This window comes from Musa acuminata, chromosome BXJ1-10 (genome assembly GCF_036884655.1).
Source record: "Musa acuminata AAA Group cultivar baxijiao chromosome BXJ1-10, Cavendish_Baxijiao_AAA, whole genome shotgun sequence".
NCBI lineage: Eukaryota > Viridiplantae > Streptophyta > Magnoliopsida > Zingiberales > Musaceae > Musa > Musa acuminata.
In genome coordinates, this window is record NC_088336.1 from 17503342 (window position 1) to 17522631 (window position 19290).

At 38.2% G+C, this 19290-nt stretch overlaps 3 protein-coding genes across 4 annotated transcripts in view; all 3 read right to left on the minus strand.

Moving 5' to 3' along the window:
• The window catches only part of LOC103999970 (CLP protease regulatory subunit CLPX1, mitochondrial), a 64574-nt gene extending 45618 nt beyond the window's left edge, over positions 1-18956 (minus strand). Inside the window, exon 1 of the mRNA XM_065085989.1 lies at positions 18818-18956. The gene's annotated coding sequence lies outside the window, so the exon portion shown is untranslated. The remainder of the gene's footprint in view (positions 1-18817) is intronic.
• LOC104000049 (PHD finger protein ALFIN-LIKE 6-like) lies at positions 10983-12214 on the minus strand. Its single transcript, XM_065085644.1, has 4 exons — positions 12000-12214; positions 11516-11576; positions 11236-11356; positions 10983-11122 (listed from the first exon to the last, which is right to left on the minus strand). Exons 1-4 carry the CDS (start codon positions 12212-12214, stop codon positions 10983-10985), a joined length of 537 nt encoding a protein of 178 aa, XP_064941716.1.
• Positions 13028-19263, minus strand: LOC103999968 (uncharacterized). Of its 2 annotated transcripts, XR_010480319.1 has the most exons (7): positions 18818-19263; positions 18647-18722; positions 17844-17974; positions 17664-17734; positions 16519-16600; positions 13291-13369; positions 13028-13194 (listed from the first exon to the last, which is right to left on the minus strand). XR_010480319.1 is itself a non-coding variant. In XM_009421877.3 (6 exons), exons 1-6 carry the CDS (start codon positions 19112-19114, stop codon positions 13349-13351), a joined length of 678 nt encoding a protein of 225 aa, XP_009420152.2. In that variant the 5' UTR covers positions 19115-19260; the 3' UTR covers positions 13028-13348. The 2 variants fall into 2 exon arrangements, 1 of the variants encoding a protein (XP_009420152.2); XM_009421877.3 differs by having other exon boundaries at positions 13028-13369; positions 18818-19260.
• Between the last annotated feature and the right edge of the window lie 27 nt (positions 19264-19290).

Sequence of the window (19290 nt, forward strand, 5' to 3'; positions counted from 1 at the left end):
CATAGACAATTCATCAAAAGTAACATCTCTACTGATTATAAATTTTGGGGATTTGGGATCAGGACACCATAATCTGTATCCTTTCACCCCAGAAGCATACCCAAGGAAAATGCACTTTTTAGCCCGAGGCTCTAATTTTCCTTCATTTACATGCATGTATGCTGGGCACCCAAAAATTTTAAAATCAGAATAATCAGCAGGAGTACCTGACCAAACTTCCTCTGGAGTTTTAAAATCAAGTGCTGCAGAAGGAGCGCGGTTGACAACGTAATAGGCCATATTAATCGCCTCTGCCCAAAAGTCTTTTGTCAACCCTGCATTTGAGATCATACACCTTGCTCTCTCCAAGAGTGTTCTGTTCATACGTTCGGCCACACCATTTTGCTGAGGCGTCATCCTAATAGTGCGATGCCGAACGATTCCTTCATTTTTGCAGAATTCTTCAAAGTCACCTTCACAAAATTCCATGCCATTATCTGTTCGAAGCCGCTTAATCTGTTTACCTGTTTGCTTCTCAATCAAAGCCTTCCATTGTTTAAATGTTAGAAAAACATCATTTTTATGCTTCAGAAAATAAACCCAAACTTTCCTGGAATAATCATCAATGAAAGTCAACATATACCTGGCACCACCCTTAGACTGAACTTGAGCTGGACCCCAAAGGTCTGAATGAATATAGTCAAGAGTACCTTTCGTTTTGTGAACTGCCGGAGAAGTGAAGCTGACTCTTTTCTGCTTTCCAAAAATACAGTGTTCACAAAAATCAAGTGGCCCGGTACTCTGTCCGCAAAGTAGACCTCTTTTGCTCGATATGCTCAAACCTTTTTCGCTCATATGACCCAAACGCATATGCCATAATTTGGTGATGTCAGAATCAGACAATGATGATGACGAAACTGCAACCGAACCTGTGACAGTAGTTCCCTGCAGAATATACAAGCTACCAGACCTACAAGCTTTCATAACAATAAGGGCACTTCTAGAAACTTTCATAACTCCACCTTCAGCTGTGTATTTATACCCAAGGGCCTCTAGGGTGCCTAAAGAGATGAGATTCTTTTTCAAATCAGGAACATGTCTAACATTAGTGAGCGTCCTCACAATACCATCATGCATTTTAATTCGGATTGTTCCTCTACCAACAACATCACATGCAGCATTATTGCCCATCAAAACAATTCCACCATTACAAGATTCATATGTGGAAAACAAATCCCTATTGGGACACATGTGATAAGAACAACCTGAATCTAAAATCCATTCATTTTTAGACATCGTCCTGTCATCAATAGCAGAAAAAATATTTCCAACAATCTCATCAGTTGCTACACTAACTTCAGCGGATTCAGTAGTTTTTTCAACAAATTTTTCCTTTTGCTTTAATTTATTTTTCAATTTAAAGCAATCAGATTTAATGTGCCCCATTTTATGACAATATCTGCACTCCAAATTTCTGTGTCTGGATTTAGATCTAGATTTAGATCTACTACTGTTAAATTCTCTTTTATCCATTCTCCCCCTAACAACCAGACCCTCAGTCTGATTCTCTCTACTTTCCCCAATGATATTCTTGTCTATCTGCTCCTTAGATTTCAGTGCAGATTTAATTTCATGATACAAAACTGTTTCTTTTCCATAAATCAAAGTATCACGGAAATGCTTAAAAGATTGAGGAAGAGAACACAAGAGTAACAAAGCCTTATCCTCATCATCAATTTTTGCATCTATAATCTCCAAATCCATAACCAAAGAATCAAACTTATCAAGATGCGAGAGTATAGATGTACCTTCAACCATCCGAAGCATATACAGTCTCTGCTTCAAGTAGAGACGATTCTCCACTGTCCTCTTCATGTACAAGGCTTTAAGCTTGTCCCACATGCTCTTAGCCGTAGTCTCCGTAGCTACCTCCCGTAAAACCTCGTCAGAGAGATTTAGAATGATGTTGGATCGGGCCTTCTTATCCATACCCGCAAGATCTTCCTTTGACGTACCATCTGGAATGTTCTCAGCATCCTGAAGTGTCAAATCAACTCTGTCTTGAACCAGAATGGCCTCCATCTTGAGTTGCCATAAGCCGAAGTTGACATTTCTGTCGAATTTCTCGACAACAATCTTTGTTATTGTCATCGTTGCCAAAAGATCCCAGAACCAAGCTCTGATACCAGTTTGTTAGAGCTAGCCCCAGGAAATTTACCAAAGGATAATTTTGGCAACACAACAAAGACAATAAAGCAGAAAGAATAAAAGCGACAAGAACAAACAAAACACCAGAACACCAGATATACGTGGTTCGGTCAATTGACTTTGACCTACATCCACGGAAGAAAGAGGAGCAAATTACTACTATAAAAGAGGGACACTTACAAACGCCTTAGGAAGATGTTCCTAGGCCATAAAACACCTTCAGCTTACTAAATAAGAAAAACCCAAACCGTAAGCAGGTTTTCTTGTGGTGCCTCTTGTGCTGCCTGTGGTACATCTGACTTCAAAGCCCAGGCCCTTATTTATAGTTCCAAGACGAGACAACAAGTCTAATTTTCCCGATGTGGGACTATGGGACTTGCCAAACTAACAAAAAGGGTAGTTGATCTTTGCCCATTGAAGAAAGATCAGTAGTGGAAGTCGATGGCCTCGAGTGAAGAGGAATCGGGAGTGGATGTAGGTCACGACGACCGAACCACTATAAAATTCTGGTTTACATTTCCTTCATGCTTTTTCCTTATATTGCAACCTGAATTCTTACTTTTACTACACTTCCGTGTGCTCTCAAGTTAAGCATCTTTCTGATACGTTTTTATCGTACAAAGTTTTCTGACTTAATGTAATTTTACTACTGCACTAATTCACCCCCCCTCGTGGGTTTTAAACCAAATTTAGAGTAATTGTGCTCTGATACCAATTGTTAGGATCAAGTCAGCACTAAGAGGGGGGGTGAATTAGGGCAGTGGAAAAAATCATGGGTTTTGTAAGATGTTTGTTCATTGAAAACCAATCTCGGAAAGTGCTTGACTTTAGAGTAAATGAACTAGCAATTAACTTAAAAAGTAATAACAGTAATAAAAAGCAGAATGGAAATTAGCACACTAGAATTTATAGTGGTTCGGTGGTTGTGACCTATATCCACTTCTGATTCCTCCTCCGTCGAGGTCACCGACGTCCACTAATTGTCTTCCTTCAATGGGCGAAGACCAACTACACTTTTTATAACACTTTCTCCTTTTTACGGAGGACTCTTAACACTTTTACAACACTTAACACCCCAAGACTTTAAGATATTGTTCACACTTTCATGTCTTTTCATGTAGAAAAGGGTGATGTATTTATAGGCCCAATGGTTTCAGAAATTAGAGCCAAAAAGTGTCACATCCCCAGTTTATGGGGTATTGACAGTACCACCACTATTATTTGGCGGTACCACCGCCTGTAGATTGACACTGAGCATTATCATCACTTAGTCTGGGTGATACGACCACCTGACAGAGTTCGGAGATCGAGCTCTAGTGGTACCACCGCCTGATAGGACGGTACTATCACTTGACAGCATTAACTGCCCATGGTACTACCGCCTAGACCACCTGGGAGATTGAGTCCTGGCGGTGCCATAGCCGGCCATGACTTCATGTGCTGAATCGGCTGTTTAACCGGCCCAATTCAGCCTTATTAAGTGCCTAGTTGGCCTCTAACTGATTTAGTAGGATTACCTCCTAATCCTAACTCAACTTAGTCTAACTATGACAATTAAGACATTTAATTAAGCAATCTCTATCCAGTATGTCAATTGTTCTCTCGAAGAACTTCTAACGAACTTCTCGACGAACTTCTAGCGAACTTACGGCAAACTCTCGACGAACTCTCGGCGAGCTCCAAACGAACTCTCGATGAGCTTCCAGCAAACTTTCAGCACATCGTCCGAATCTTTGACGTATTGTCCGATCTTTGACTCCAGCCCAACATATGCTTTATGCTTTACCACTATCGTAGTTAATCCTACACACTTATCTCAACATATAGATTAGATCAAACAATTTACCAATTAATTTCATCATAAAAATCCGAGATTCAACAATTGAGTCTTTGATGACCTACGAAATGGCTTGCAATGCTTATGAAGAGCTTGAGAACAACATTCTAAAGAATAGGAAAGATATGACACTAAGAACTCATGAAAACCACTTAAAAGAAAATTCAAGTGATGAGGACTATGATGATGACTTGACACTCTTCACAAGAAAGTTCAAAAAATTCATAAAAAGAAATAAATCTAAAAATGACACTAAAAATAAAATTTTACCCAAAAAGGAATAAGTTATATGCTACGAATGCAAGAAGCCTGAACATTTCAAAAGCGAATATTCCTAAATGAAGAAGAAACAACCAAAGAAGAAGAATACGCTCAAAGCAACGTGGGATGACTCAAGCGATTCCGAAGGCGAAGAACAAAGCAATAAGGAGATCGCCAACTATGCACTAATGGCTATAAGAGATGAGGTAAGTAGTTCATTAGATGCAAATTTATCTTTTAATGAGCTTTTAAGTACTTTTCATAAATTGTTCGATGAATGTAGAGTATAATTCTTTGAAAATGGAGCATGCCTTTTTAAATAATGAACTTGAAAAACTTAAGCATGATAGTCCTTTGTTGTCTCCATGCACTAAGTGTGAACACTTAGAGGCACTTGAGAAGGAAAACTTACCACTCAAAGAAACTTTAGAAAAGTTTCAGGTTGGTAGCAAGTCCTTGAACATGATCCTTGCCAATAAGGGTCACGTTCATAGAAAAGGTGGAATCGGATTTGTGAGTAGCTTTCACCAAAATCTAACCACCTTCGTTAAAGGCCCTACCTTGCATGTATCACCTGCATCAAATGCAAGTTTTGTTACAAACTAGGACATGTTGTTTACAAATGTCTGTTTAAGAGATATAGTCTACATAAATTGATTTGGGTTCCTAAAGGAACCGTAAAGAACTTCATGCAAAATGATAAGTTGAGTAAATCGATTTTTGAGGTACCTAAGGTCAAATGGTTACCTAAAAATCACCCTTCTTTATAGAAATATTTATCATCACAAGCTAGGAGCAAAAATAATATATTGATAGTGGATGCTCAAAGCTTATAACCGGAGTTCTAAAATACCCCATAAAGCTCTCTAGCCAAGACAATAAAGGAAAGATCATTAGAAGTAGAACTATTGGTTGCAAAATGATTGAAGATGCTTTATATTCAATCATGCTTGATGACTTGATGGTATAATGATTATTTGAAATCTTATGTTATAAACATTTGATCTTGATTTCTTGATATTTGAAACTTGAGAATTCTTATGTGTGAGTTCCTCTTTTATATTTTCTGGATTTCTTGAGCTTTGAAAATTAAATTTTATTTTTTGAGATTGTTTACTTTTATTTCTTCTCTTTGCAATTCACAAAACAAAAGATCTGATTCATGAATCATCGATATGTTTGAACTAATCATTTTTATAAGTATTCTTACGAAAGTAAAAACTTCGAAATGAGTTGATATGATGTTTATACAAATAAGCGTTTGCATCATACTATGACTATGATCTTGCTTGTCTCAAATGAAAAGGAGGCAAAATTACTTGCTTGCTGTATCTCAAAACAGAAGCAATGATGCAAGACATTAAAAAAAACAACAACAACTTGAGGAAAAATAGTGCACCGGCGGTGGCGCCGCTAGTAAGAACTAGTTGTAGGTGGTGGCATCGCCTAGCTGGTGGTAGCACCACCCGTAACCCTACCCTATATAAACCCTTTTAGGGTCGGCGGTAGAACCGCCCCCAAGCCTTCCTACACCTCTTCCCCACACCTCTAAATCCTTCTCCACCTCTCATTCTTCTTGCTCTTCCTCTAAAACCCTAAGAAAACCCTTCTCTTCTACAAATCTAAGAATCAATCTCAACTTTTCAAGGGATCACTACAAGGGTAATCCTCAAAACTTTTCTCTCAATTAATTGATAAGATCTTGCTTCTTACTTGTAGTTCTCTCATTGATAACTTGTGTAGTTCCAAGGCATCTAGAAGATCCTCAAGAGACAAAGGAAAAAGGAGAGTAGATGAAACCTATGATTTCATACTCTTTGATTCCCCTCAACATGCCCCTAAATTCCCAACCTTTGAATCTAGAAGTGTTCATAAGCGAAAATATGTAGATCTAGGAGAATTGAGTAATTTAGAACTAATTAAATGGTTCGCCAACTTAAATGTCCTTCCAATCCTCCAAATAAGTGAACTCATTTATCCTAGACTTATTCATTTGTTTTACAATAACTTGCATGTGGATAAAAGCGATAGAGTGTCCACTTATCTCTTAGGGCATCACATATCCATCACGGATAGCGTAATTTACAACATTGTAGGAATTCTTCAGAAAAGAAGAGGTTGTTACTTTAAAGGGCTATGGGATTAAGAATCAGTTAGGGTCACATATTTTGAGGTATTAGAAACTATCTTTGATAACCCAAATCTGTCCATCATTTAAAAAAGTTGTGAACATTTACTACCTTTTAGCAAAACATTGTTTCGTCACATCGTGATAAGTATCCTACTTTTAAAACAACACCATTATGATAAAGTTAGTTAAATCAAATTAGGAACAATGTATTGGATTATGATAGGACATGATAACTATTTTGGATATCTGATAAAACAAAACATGATTAAACTCCTAACAAAAGATATGATGCTTCCATATGGTGGTTTAATCACTAGACTAATGCATACACATAACATAGTTATTCCATCTGATGAAGAAACCTTCATACTAGATCGGTTCAATGTCATCAATGGAAACCTATTAAGAAGATTACGATGCATAATAAGAAACGGAATTTGGACTAGATTATCTAGGAGGATTGAACCTCCCCCACTTGAACCAGAACTAGAACCAGAAACACCTGTATATAGGGAAAGTCATTCTCCTCCTATCAATTCCCTTGAGGTAGCACCTCCAACAGAGCAAGCACCCTCCTCATCTACCGATCCAATAGTGACTCAACTGGATCAAATTGAACTACATCAAGATCAAATCTTAACCGAGACGTAGCAAATTCGTCAGCAACTGAATACTTTGTTTAGGCATTTTGATTTACTATCACCTGAATAGGTTATGTATTTTCTTCTGCTAATAAAAAGAAGTAGGGAACTAAAAAGCACCAAGATGAGTTGTACTCTTTAATACTTCTTATATTTCATGACGTACCCTTTGACGCCATGTGCTTTTCAATATTAAGATACACTTCTTGATGATGGTTTAATGATTGCAACACTCTAAGAATTTTGCATGATAAATCTATTGAATGCATAAATTCCTTGATACATTCTTCGAATTTCTCGGTTTTCTTTTTAAATCGAGAACGTCTTTCTTTCTCGTGATATTTACAAAAGAAAAGATTCAATTTTGGTCTTATTTCTCATGTGATGATTATTTGCAAAGTTAGAGATGTTAAATTATCCGAATGCATGAGTTTGTTATATATCTTTTTCGGACTTTCTTGATTTTTGTAAATAAGGCTTTCATGAAATCTGGAATATCAATTTACTTGGTATCAAATTTATTTCACATCATTGCTCCATCACTTAATGATTTTTGATATACTTAGTCCCTTCTCTCATAGATTTCATTCTTGGATTTTTGATCCTTCATTTGATACTCCTTTTCCATGAATTCTTCCTTATTCTTCTCATGAAAGAAGAATTTTTATGGACTTTTAGTATGTGACGATCACTTATAAGGATTTGATTTTGTATGGACATCTTGATCCTTTTTAATTAATCCTTTCTCTTTGTTAAAGTAGAACCATGATTTGATGAAACTCATTTGTTGTTTTTGGATTTGACTTGATTCAAATCCTTTCATGAATTTGGTTCTTGATGAATTCCTCCCTTACTCTTCTTCTTCTTCTTCTAATTTTTTTAATGACAAATAAAGAAAGAAACTTGCACATCTCAAGAAGAACTAAAAAGCTTTTGCATATTTTAAAAACAAAAAGTAGTTTCATGCAAAGCTTTTGTCTTCCTTTTTGGCTTGGATAAATTGGTGTGGAACTTGCTTAAATTTTTTTAACACACTTGCATTGTTGAATGGTTCTCTTTTTTTTTTTTTTATGACAAAGGGGGAGAAATGTGGTAAATTGATAACAAATTGGTATAATGCGTAAAATGTATCTTATCGTAAATGCTTGAATATTTTACGAATGCTTGAAATATGATTAGAATCATCAAATACATCGCAACACATCGTAAATACTTAAACATATCAAAATGTATTGCATATGCATCATATGTATCATAGATACTTGAAATATTTCATGAATGCTTGATAAATGTCTATCATTATGATAAGGTATTATGAGCTTAATTTTCTACTTACAATTGACATCATGTCTCGGATTGATGAAATTATCATCTTTAAAATTTGAATCTTGCTAAATTTTATATTTGAAATTCATATCATACTTGAAAATGATGATTGTCTATCATCATTCTATATTGAACTTAAAAATGGATGTCATGCCTTGACATCATTTATATTGTGATAAATACGTGGTATCGTATTTTGAGATGGTAAATCATGATTGGTATCATGATGTGCATGTCGATGCAACTTATCGGTTTGATGATTGAATTCAAAGGCCTTGAATTTAAGAGTGTCTTTTCTCAAGTATAACATATAGATAGGGGGAGTTAATGTTAACTCCGTCATCAATTGATTATCATCATAAAAAAAGGAGAGATTGTTGAATCTCGAATTTTGATGATGAAATCAATTGGTAAATTATTTGATCAAATCTATATATTGAGAAAAGTGTGCAAGATTAACTACGATAGCGATTAAGGCATAAAGCAAAACAAAGTGCCGGAGTTGAGATCGAGATTTCGTTAAGAGTTCGAGAGTTCGTCGAAAGTCCGGAGATTCGTTGGAAATGTTGTCAGAATTGATCGAGAAGAAGCTCGTTGGAATTCACCAAGAAGATCGTCGTGAAGTCTAGGAGCTTGCTAGAAGTCTACTGGAAGATTGCCAAGAGATCGTCGGAAGTCCGCCGAAAGATCACTAGAAGAAACCTAGACTTACCGTGCTTGTTTTGTTTAGTGTAAGCCTTAAAAATCATAGTTAGCACATAATTAGGGTTATATTCGAGAGGTAATATCATTAACTTTGTTAAGGGCCAACTGGGACCGTAATTGAATTGGTTTGGGCTGGATTCATGGCCCAACCAGGTTGCTGGACCCTGTTTGGTGGTGGCACCGCCAGATTGGGCCGGTGGAACCGCCCACGGAATGGTGTCCCAGGTGGTCTGAGCGGTGGTACCACTGGTAGTTATTACTGCCAAGCAGTGGTACCGCCCTATCAAGCGGTGGTACCGCTAGAGCTCAGTATCCGAGACTTTGTCAAGCGGTGGTACCATTAGACTAGGCAGTGGTACTGCTTAGTGTAAAAGTGTTAGGTAGTGGTACCACCCAGTACTGGCGGTGGTACTGCCAATACCTTGAAAACTCGGGATGAGACACTTTTTGGCTCCAATTTTGAAGTCATTTGAGCCTATAAATATCTCACCCTTTTCTGTATGAAAGGGTAACAAAGTGTAATCAAAGTATGAAAAAATATTTAAGTGTTGGGGTGTAAAAGTGTTGTAAGAGTGTAAAGAGTCTACTTCCTCCCTCTCTTTAGCTTTGTAGTAATCCAAGAAGAGGTGTGAGACTTGTTTATCTCCTAAACCTGTGAAAAGGAGAAAGTGCTGTAAAGAGGTGGTTAGTCTTCACCTATTGAAGGAAGACCATTAGTGGACGCTAGTGACCTCGACGGAGGAGGAATCAAAAGTGGATGTAGGTCATAACGACCGAACCACTATAAATTCTGGTATGTTCTTTCCTTACTACTTATTCTTTTTACTGCATTTTACTTTACTTCATTGCAAACTGTCCAATCCTCTCTTCTCAACTCACTTGCAAACTTGTTCGAGTCTAACGGTTTTCGTCGAACTTAGAATTTCATCGAACGAAGTTTTCTGAAATCATTGAAATTTATCGTTTTTATCCGCTGCACTAATTCACCCCCCTCTCTTAGTGTCGTTCTTGATCCTAACACCTAAGGGTGAGAGGCTTGGATTATTGGACATATGTTAGTATCTCGTTAATATCTACGCTAAAGAGGACGCATCCACATATGGGAAGGATGATATTTGCCCTCCTGAGTAAAAGTGATATAGGTTGGAGGCAAGGCCTTGTTGCTAGAACGTTCGTTGAGAGAATTGACAGGTAGATGTTCCTACAACATTAGGTCCTCCTAGCGTCAAAAAGTTGACGTTTGGATCAAGCTGACATAGTCTAGAATCATATGCATAGGATTATCCAAGGTATCTTCAAGATGAAAACATTATGCTCTCAAGTCACCTGAAGATCGAGGTCAGGAGAGGTTTCTCGACCCGAACCTCAATTTATTAAATCGAGATTCCCAAAAATGAGTTTGGGTCATTCTAAAAAGAAAATTCTTCTCCCTATTCGAAATATATTTTTATACAAAATATAATTATATACTTAAAGGATGAGAAAAAAACGTGAGATTATTTTTTTATAATAAAAATTGAGAATAAAGTTTCTGATTATTTTTCTTGTAATGAATAAGAATGAAACTTTGTGATTATTTATGAATCTTTGTGATCACGTGTCATCACATGAGCTTTTCACGATGAAAGTACGAGCTCATGTTATGACACGTGAAGTCTGGTTTGTACTTTTTAGGATGAGCTTGTCACGCCAATTCCGGCATCGAGGTTGTAACAATAGGATAATTTCATTAAGGGAACGGATTTTGAGACGTAATGCAAAGGCAAGCAGAAACCCGCAGCCGGGGTAGTGCCGTCGCCCGATTCTTCTTCTGCGACCGCTTGCAAGATTCCGGTGAGGGCAAGGGCCGAGGAGAACGGCAGGGTGCTGCCTGTCGGGGACGGAGGCCCTCGCGCTACGCCGCCATGAGCTCGTCATCGGAGAGGTTGAGGTAGTCAGCAGCGGCCACTGCGACGACGGCGGAGGAGGAGAACGCCAAGCTTGGGGCGCGGGAGTTGGATGAAGGGAAGAGAAGAGGAAGTCGCGAGGGGAGCGCTTGAGTTGTTTATAACGCTCAGGTGTCACCCTGACACAGTTTTCATGAAACCATATCCCTCACACGTCGCATAATATCCGGTACTCGGTATCATCAGAAAACCATCTTCCACATGTGATGCTACTATGGTTAGCTGCCGCGGCCATCTGTTCAGCTTCGTCCTCGACGTCCTCGACGTCCTCTTCCTCTTCTATCGAAGGCAGAGGCCACCCCAGAACTCGTACTCTCGAACACTGGGAAGCATAAAGCAAGAAAGAGTAACATTGCACGATAGTTGAGGAAGAGGGATACAAGGGATGTTGCTAGCTACTGGTAATCGTGCTCACCTTTTAGGAGCTCGATTTATCCTTGTTGCTCTCACTGGAGGTGTCTTCCTTCGCGGGCATCTTCACAGTTTCAGATACAATCTCATATATTGTAGGACTACTATTTATCATATTGAAAAGTTGCTGCCTGTACCAGTTAACACCATAAACCTCCATCAGGAACGCACCCAAGTTGATACATTATGTGCGTATAATAATAACATGAGCATATAATAATAGAAAATACCAATAAAATGATTATTATAATAGAACATATAATAAATAGAAAATACTAATGACATGAGCATACAATAATAGGAGGCACCGAAGGAACAGTTTTTAACTACGACAGAAACAATGAATAAAAGTTCAAATGACATGAGCATATGATAACAAACTAATGTTACTATAAAGCATCGAAACGATGATCATAATAGATAAAATTCTGTGATAGAAGAGAATGAAAAAGATCTGCTAGTACTTGGCCGATCTGGGAAATCATCTTATGATGGATCAGATCAAATCACGCACAAATATTTGAGAGTAGACGATGAAACTAAATAGACCTTACCTGGTCTCGGCATCAAGGCCAGCGCGTATGGCAATATAGAAGGCATAAGAATAAAGCCATGCATCGCTGTGGATTGCAATATGAGCAAGCCACTCCTTTTCTGGCATCCCGTCTCTGGCGAAGTTAATTCCTATGTTTGGTTCAGGAAGTTCGTGGGGAACATCAGGAGGTTCCTTTAATTCCCACGTCTCATCAGGACACCCATAAAGACACATGTAGGGTTTTTCTGCAAAACGATCACATTCCCGGGAATCAACAGACAATCCAATGTTCCAACAAATTTCAATATAATTTGCAAACTCAAATCCGATGGAAAGAAGCTAAAATTATCAATCAACAGCCAAAACTACAAGAACCAATGAAAGACAAGACAAGGGATATGTGCAAGAGACGCAAAAACGTAAGCAAAGAGAAGCAGAGAAAGAGATGGAGGGCACTGCTGACGGAACTTTTCATAATCTGCAGCACCACCACCAAGAAGAAAACACGCGGTAACAGTAAAGCAGCAAGAACAGGCAAAACGGATCAAGAACAAGGAGGCCAGCTAAAACTTTCAAGAAAAACGGAGAGGAAAAGAAGGACCAGTAGTGAGAGCCTTGATCAACCCGGCTCTTTTGCCTAGGAAGTCCCGGAAGATCATATGGATCGTCCAAGAAGTGATAGGTTGCCCTTTCCCTTTCCGGTCCATTGGCGCGCACTGCTTTAAACGAAGGCAGATTCGAGTGGGTAATTCGACGTAGGAAAGAGGTAGGAGGGTTAATTTCTGAGGGGGAAGATTAGGGACTGCGGTAGGGTTCGATGATAGGGGAGGAGAAGACGAAGAGGGTCTGGTCACCGCTCCCGCGCCGAGCCGTTTTGATTTCGGGATCGCCCTGGAAAAAGAGTTTAGCTGGTGACGTGGTCTATAATCGTGGCCCCCACATTTCGCGTATGGATTGCATCGTCCAGCACAAAGGCAGGCATTTTGGGCATCGAAGGAACAGAGTTTGAGATCGAGAGGATTAAAGTCGATGAAGCCATGGAGCCTGTTAAGAACAATAGCCTCGTCTCCTGAGTTCTCATGATCAGCTAATAATAAAGGTCACAAAGTAATACCATCTCACATATGGAGTCTGCATCTCACTACTGCGATAACTTCGAGATCCAACATAGTGTTGTTTATTATTTCCTAGAAGAAAATGGCATGTCATTCCTTCTGCAACAAACAAAATTGGCGATTAGCATTTGGAGTCTTGTAGCACAACCTCTGTTCGATATCACAATAGGAGAGGCAGTGCAGCCACCAAAAGACCTTCTATCTGGTCGTTTGAGCCTGCTCATGTACTGGTTGTTTGAGGTTGTAGACTTCATTACCTGAGAGGCCTCATTCCCTGCAGAAGAGTAATGTATCAGTTGCAACTTGGGCAAGAACAGAAACCTGGAGAATGCACTAGGGGAGCATCTTAATTATGTATGCTTGAGTGTTACAGTCGCTCACTTTTTTACTTGCTACACAAACTATATATGCCTAAAATGAAACAGAAAAATGAAGCCAGTCAATGATCTTTATAAGCAAATCACATTTCACAAAAGAAAACCGACTAATTAAAGGATACAGTCTCTCACTCTTTTGCTTGTTATGCAAACTATATATATCTAAGACCAAACATAAATTGGAAGCCAGTCAAGTATTTCTATAAGCAGATCCAATTTCATAAGGAAACCTTTTCATCAAGAAACTGCAAAACAGCATGTCAGCCTCAGACTTTCTTCATGAAGTTAGTTTGAATGGATTCCTCAATTAAGAATGAACTCATTTCTCAATTTAGAGTGAACAAATGCAGTTAAAATAAACATGATAGAATATTCAACATAAAGAAGAAATATGTGAGCCAACATGGTGGTTTATAGAATTCACCATCAGAAAAAAATCTAATAATTGGACCTAATCTAATGCAGCAACACAATGCTAAAGCCAAAGGTTCACTTGGGTTAATTTATGCCTCCTGAAGTTCTACCGACAACTAGGTACACAACCTTAGATTATTACCATCTATGAATTAAAGCTTTTACTTAAATAATAAAGGGAAATGTTGTCTAGGTATTTTAAATTACTCCTCAATAAATAAATGAAAATATTGTTTAGGTGGACCAAATCACTCAAAAAAACATTTCAGGTGTGAAGCAGTAACTCACAGGTCTGATGTATGGAGCGCACATATATAGGCCCCCATTCAACAGGTCCAGGAGAAATGACATCAGGATTGACAGTTCTAAGGGGAGTCAACCAACTAGTCGGTCCAAGAAATGATAATCCAATAAGCACTTTCATGTCGCTGGCAGAACAAGATAACATGGTCTCAAAGATGATATATAAAATTTTGCATTTATGCTGCAAAGCACATTAATATACACTTAAGATGCTTGATAAAACCAAACAGCCTGAACGATTCCCAGCACATTCAGATTACCTGTTCAAAATCACTCGCATCAAGTTCTCCTAGACATGCTTGTTAGAAAAGTTATTATGCATCATCCGGACTCATTAACAGGAAATTCAGATGAATGCTTCGTGCATACACTCCAGAAAAATTCAACTGTCAATCAGATGTTGCAAACAATGAGTGGCATGCAAGATGCCAGCATTTTAGCAGCATAGACTCCACAAATTTGCCAGCCATGTGCTCACCTATGCCCTTAATTTTACATATAAGCACAGTACAGTCATACACCCATGTCATGTCGATTGACTGCATGGTGCAGTATAGCCAGCCAGCACTAAGAATACATCAATTAATTTATCCTATCTCAGCTAACACCTTAAGGTTTTAGATGGACTAGCAAGCATTATAAGTTTAATGCTTTGAATGGATTAGTAAAAACTTAAGATTTATTATGATAATAAAGCAATAGTCCCTTTGTCTGGATCTACAAATGCTAGAAAATTTAACTTCTCACCAACATGCTAGGCTTCATCAGCCATTGTGCCCTACATGTGAGGGGGTATTAAGGATATATATGAAAAAGACTTGTCTCGTCTAACTTCTTAAGCTTTTGGATGGATTGGCAAGGGTTAAAGTTTTAATAAGCAACAAAAAACATTTACAAGAGCAACTTGAAGGATTCTGCTGACTCACAGTCGTACATGTCATTTAAATTATATTTATTATGGTCCAAGTCTGTGCAATATAACATAAGCCACAATCAAGGACTCCAAATATCATGCTCCTTGGTTTCAACTCCTATCCACACTAAGCAAACATTGTGCCTAACCAGTAGACAGCAGACAACTTTAATAATTTAGAGCAACTTAACTTAATTAACCATCTTTAGGTGCTCCCTTGCAAGTTCCATACTAGTCAGCAAGGTTTTGAATATTGTATCATACCAATGTACCGAGTATAATGACACATAATACACTAACGTGTACCGATGTAACACCTATATCGAGCGGTACAGTACGGAATTACAAACCATGCTAGTCAGTTAAACAATTCTGCTCTTGTTGAAGACTCGGCAACTTGTTTTATGTATACTATCAAAAAACCATTCTCCATATGCCACTTTAATCTTCTCAACCTATGTTCTTTCAATCACAAGTATAATATGTTGCATGGTGAATTTAAAAATGTAAAGCATGCAAATGGTGACATTCTCCTAGGAGGTTAGGAACCTTGGGGAAATAACATGGCTTTGAAGATAGTTTGAACCAAAGAGTAGCCATGGATGAGATAAATACCTTGATCCATATGTGATATGCTTCTATAGAATATCCACACACATAATTTAGTAATTATGCAATGTCATATATTTTCCCCTCTAAAATAACTAATTCCTAATAACATTTCATGAAGCTTCTTAATTTGCAGATAAAACAACTAACCTGACATGCAATTGATGAATATCGTTATGAAGGACAACCAATGAATGCTATCAGCAAATAGATAACAGCCATAATCTGCTTCATGTAACATATGTTATCCAGCTCCATCTCTTATATGTGCGCTAGCCTCTTTAAGTCCTTCATTACATACTTAAACTAAAGAAACCACAAGAGCAATCTGGCATAGTCTCATGATGGAAAGTCCTCAATAGAACCTTGCCAGAAAATACATATTTCTTGGCAAATATTGGAGTGCCGATGCACCTCAAACATACTATTGTTATTAGTAGCAAAAAATTGAAATCGTTCAACATGCATAATACTTACCAAACAACTCTAGATATTATCATATCTTATATTGTGAAGTATTTTTCAACACAGTCAATAGTCTGGAGATCGTTCAACAATGAAAATCAGAAACATTAAAGGTTAACATCATCGTGAAAATCAAATTCCAGCATTCAAAAAATATTTTCCTTTTAGTGCAAGCACATGAATTGTAGGCATGTTGCAATAAGGCATCCCTACAAGAATGTTAATGAAGACATTTATTCATTAATAACTCACAGATGCCACATCTTTTCATGCAAAAGTTTTACCCAAACAACCTTGTATACTTAAACTCACAAAATGGTATTTGGAGTATCAAGAATTTACCTTTGATGTCCTCAGCTCATTTACTGTCACTCTAAGAGAATCATCTGACAGTATCAACCTTGACAAAGCACCAGTGCTTAGCCTGCACTATATGATTAAGAAAGAACTGAGGCTGTGTAAAAGTTTAAGTTTGATGCTCTTAGTGCTATGTTAAAGAAAAAATCAATGTTTAGATCATTCAGATAAAGCAAATTTGTGCCACCTAGAGCTACCTACTAGCTGGCCCAGAAACCTAATGATAATGCCACACGAGTTAAAAATATGATAAGGATCAAACAGGCTATGGCCTGAATGTTCCTCTGAGTGAAAGTTCATTGGACAAACTCAGACCTAGGTGGAAGCAAAACAAGAAAACGATTTCAAAATAATTTACCCTACTGGTCATCTCTCATTTGCATTAAAATTATTCTAACAAAGGAAATACTTTCGACCACTCAGTCCCACAATAGGAGGATGTCAAAGAGAAAAGGAAGTGAAGAATTAGTATGGTGGAAGAAATGATGTGATAGAATCCGATTGTTTCATCACTCACCGCTGGCATGCTGATGATTGTTTGAGGTGATGGTGATGAGATTTGAAATAGGTAAACAAATGATCAAGTTCCCCAAATCTCCCGAGTTAAGGGAGAATATGATCAAAGAGCTATTTTATCTAGTTTTTGTTCAGGAATCCATGTATCATTCCTCCAAAAGAACTGAAAATGGAAATAGGTTATTACTTAATATTGAGTGCAATGAGCAAACTTCAGTTGCAAATGTTTGCCAACGAACATAGGGATGATCTCTTTATTAAGATAAAACGAAACAGAGCAATATCATACTGAAATAAAGATATCCAGATTCTTTTGCACAATCAGCATAAACACATGGCACCAAGCATTTACTATTGTATCATTAATCTTGATTAATGAACTCTCAGAAAAGAAAGAAGGCCAAAGAAATAAAAATACTTCAGTTAGATAATTATTCATTTCATTAATCCTACAAGAAATAAGAGAAGAAAAGAGGAATCTTGATCAAGTTTAAGTACTAAGGTTTCACATTTGCAGTATGGTCCTTAGCATAATCCATGGTATGTTTCACAAAGTATTAAATATTCTTTAGGCAGATATACATGGATACAAAAAGGAGCCATAAACAATGTACCCCAATATTTTTGCTGTTTCTGACACGGAGCCTTCTACAGAAAATATTAGATCTAACAAAGCCTGCATTCCCTGTCAAAGGAATAGAATTAAGAAAAAACAAGGATCCCAAAACTTAAACCATGTCAAATATATCCTCATGGGTAGAATATAACATTTGAAAGAAGTGGCTCACAAGTACCAGAGCAAATTTAGGATTGTTGGGACCAATCTGAGGACCAACATCTTTTCCCCTAATTGTTGACTTGGCAGGTAGGATCTGAAGAAGCTCTGAAGGAGGTGTGTATCCATCCAAGTCTATTGGCTTCCTGACTAGTATGTGTATTTCATAAATCAGATGCGTGCAGTACTTAAAAAAGAAGGGAACATGTCCAAATGAAACAAGATCACTTCAATGGGAAACAATCAAACTGCTTTGAAGCATAATAATTGCAGCATGCAATGTACAAAAAAAAAAAAAAAACACTTCAAGGGTGAGATGATGGTGAATGATTACACAGAGATACCATCCATGTTCATTCTAAAGAAGGTAGAGAATTGATAACAACTTCGACAAAAACAACTTAAGTTGCAATTTAAACAAAAAAACAAAGCACCGACGGCCAAAGCAGTTAGTGAATCAAAGAATAGAAGGCCTAATGTTCTTAGTCACATATCTATGTCCATCAACAAGTTTGGGGGAAAACTATTCTATCAAATGCACAGAAAGCAATAACTTCTGCATTATTAATGTGACAGTAATGAAGTCAAGGAATCTCATGAAGATTTGAAATGTAGCCTAGAATGCTACCTATATGAATAATGAATAGCATCATGCTCCTTGAGCAGCTAACTCCATAATTACAGATACACTCACAAACTATTAAACCCCAAAAGGCAGACAGATCCATTCGTTTGTAGATCGATGCAACATCGATTTCGGCATAAACAAGTTTAATTTATTTAAATTTAAATTTCGTTAACGGAACAGATTCGAAACGTAACCTTTGAGAGCCAACAAAGTCCGCAATCGGGTCAGAGCCATCGCCCGATTTTTGTGCTGTGACCGCTCCTCGACGGCCTGCAAAATTCAAACTTTTACATCCCACAACGTTGTGTGTCTCAGAGAGAGGAATCGAAAGAAAAGGTGAGAGCTTTGGAAGGGGAAGACGGGACCTGGGCGACGATGCCGGTGGGTCGGTGGGAGAGGCGAACGGCGGACTCGCGCTTGTTCCGGTGCTGGCCGCCGGGGCCGGAGGCCTTGAAGGTATCCATGTCGCACTGCGCCATGAGCTGCTCGTCGGAGAGATGGATGTAGTTAGAAGCGGAAGCGGCGGCGGCGGCGTCGTTGGAGGAGGAGAAGGCCAAGCTTGTGGCGCGGGGGTTAAGGGTCCGCGGGAGTTGGACGAAAGGAAGACGAGAGGAAGTCTCGAGGGAAGTGAAGGAAGCCCATCTCAATAGCGCTCGAGCCATCGACTGCAATCATAGACGCAACGGAAGGGCAGATACCTAAAAGAGCGCAGCACAAGTCCGTAGCAGTGGCCACGAAAATTCAACACACCTCAGTTTTAATATTACATATCTGGTAAGACGGAGTCCTCAGAAATCTGTTAATTCTAGTATTGCAAACACACCTCAGTATGACAATC

Excerpts from the sequence above, each read along its gene's own strand:
- LOC103999968 (XM_009421877.3), bottom strand. The coding sequence starts at position 19,114 with ATGGCTCGAGCGCTATTGAGATGGGCTTCCTTCACTTCCCTCGAGACT. Across the intron at positions 17,975-18,646 it reads GACTTTGTTGGCTCTCAAAG|TCAGGAAGCCAATAGACTTG; the intron begins GTTACGTTTCGA and ends TACACATACTAG. Across the intron at positions 13,370-16,518 it reads ATGAGCTGAGGACATCAAAG|GGAATGAGGCCTCTCAGGTA; the intron begins GTAAATTCTTGA and ends ACTCTTCTGCAG.
- LOC104000049 (XM_065085644.1), bottom strand. The coding sequence starts at position 12,214 with ATGTGTCTTTATGGGTGTCCTGATGAGACGTGGGAATTAAAGGAACCT. Across the intron at positions 11,357-11,515 it reads ATGAGATTGTATCTGAAACT|TGTTCGAGAGTACGAGTTCT; the intron begins GTGAAGATGCCC and ends TATGCTTCCCAG. Across the intron at positions 11,123-11,235 it reads TAACCATAGTAGCATCACAT|CGCTCCCCTCGCGACTTCCT; the intron begins GTGGAAGATGGT and ends AAACAACTCAAG.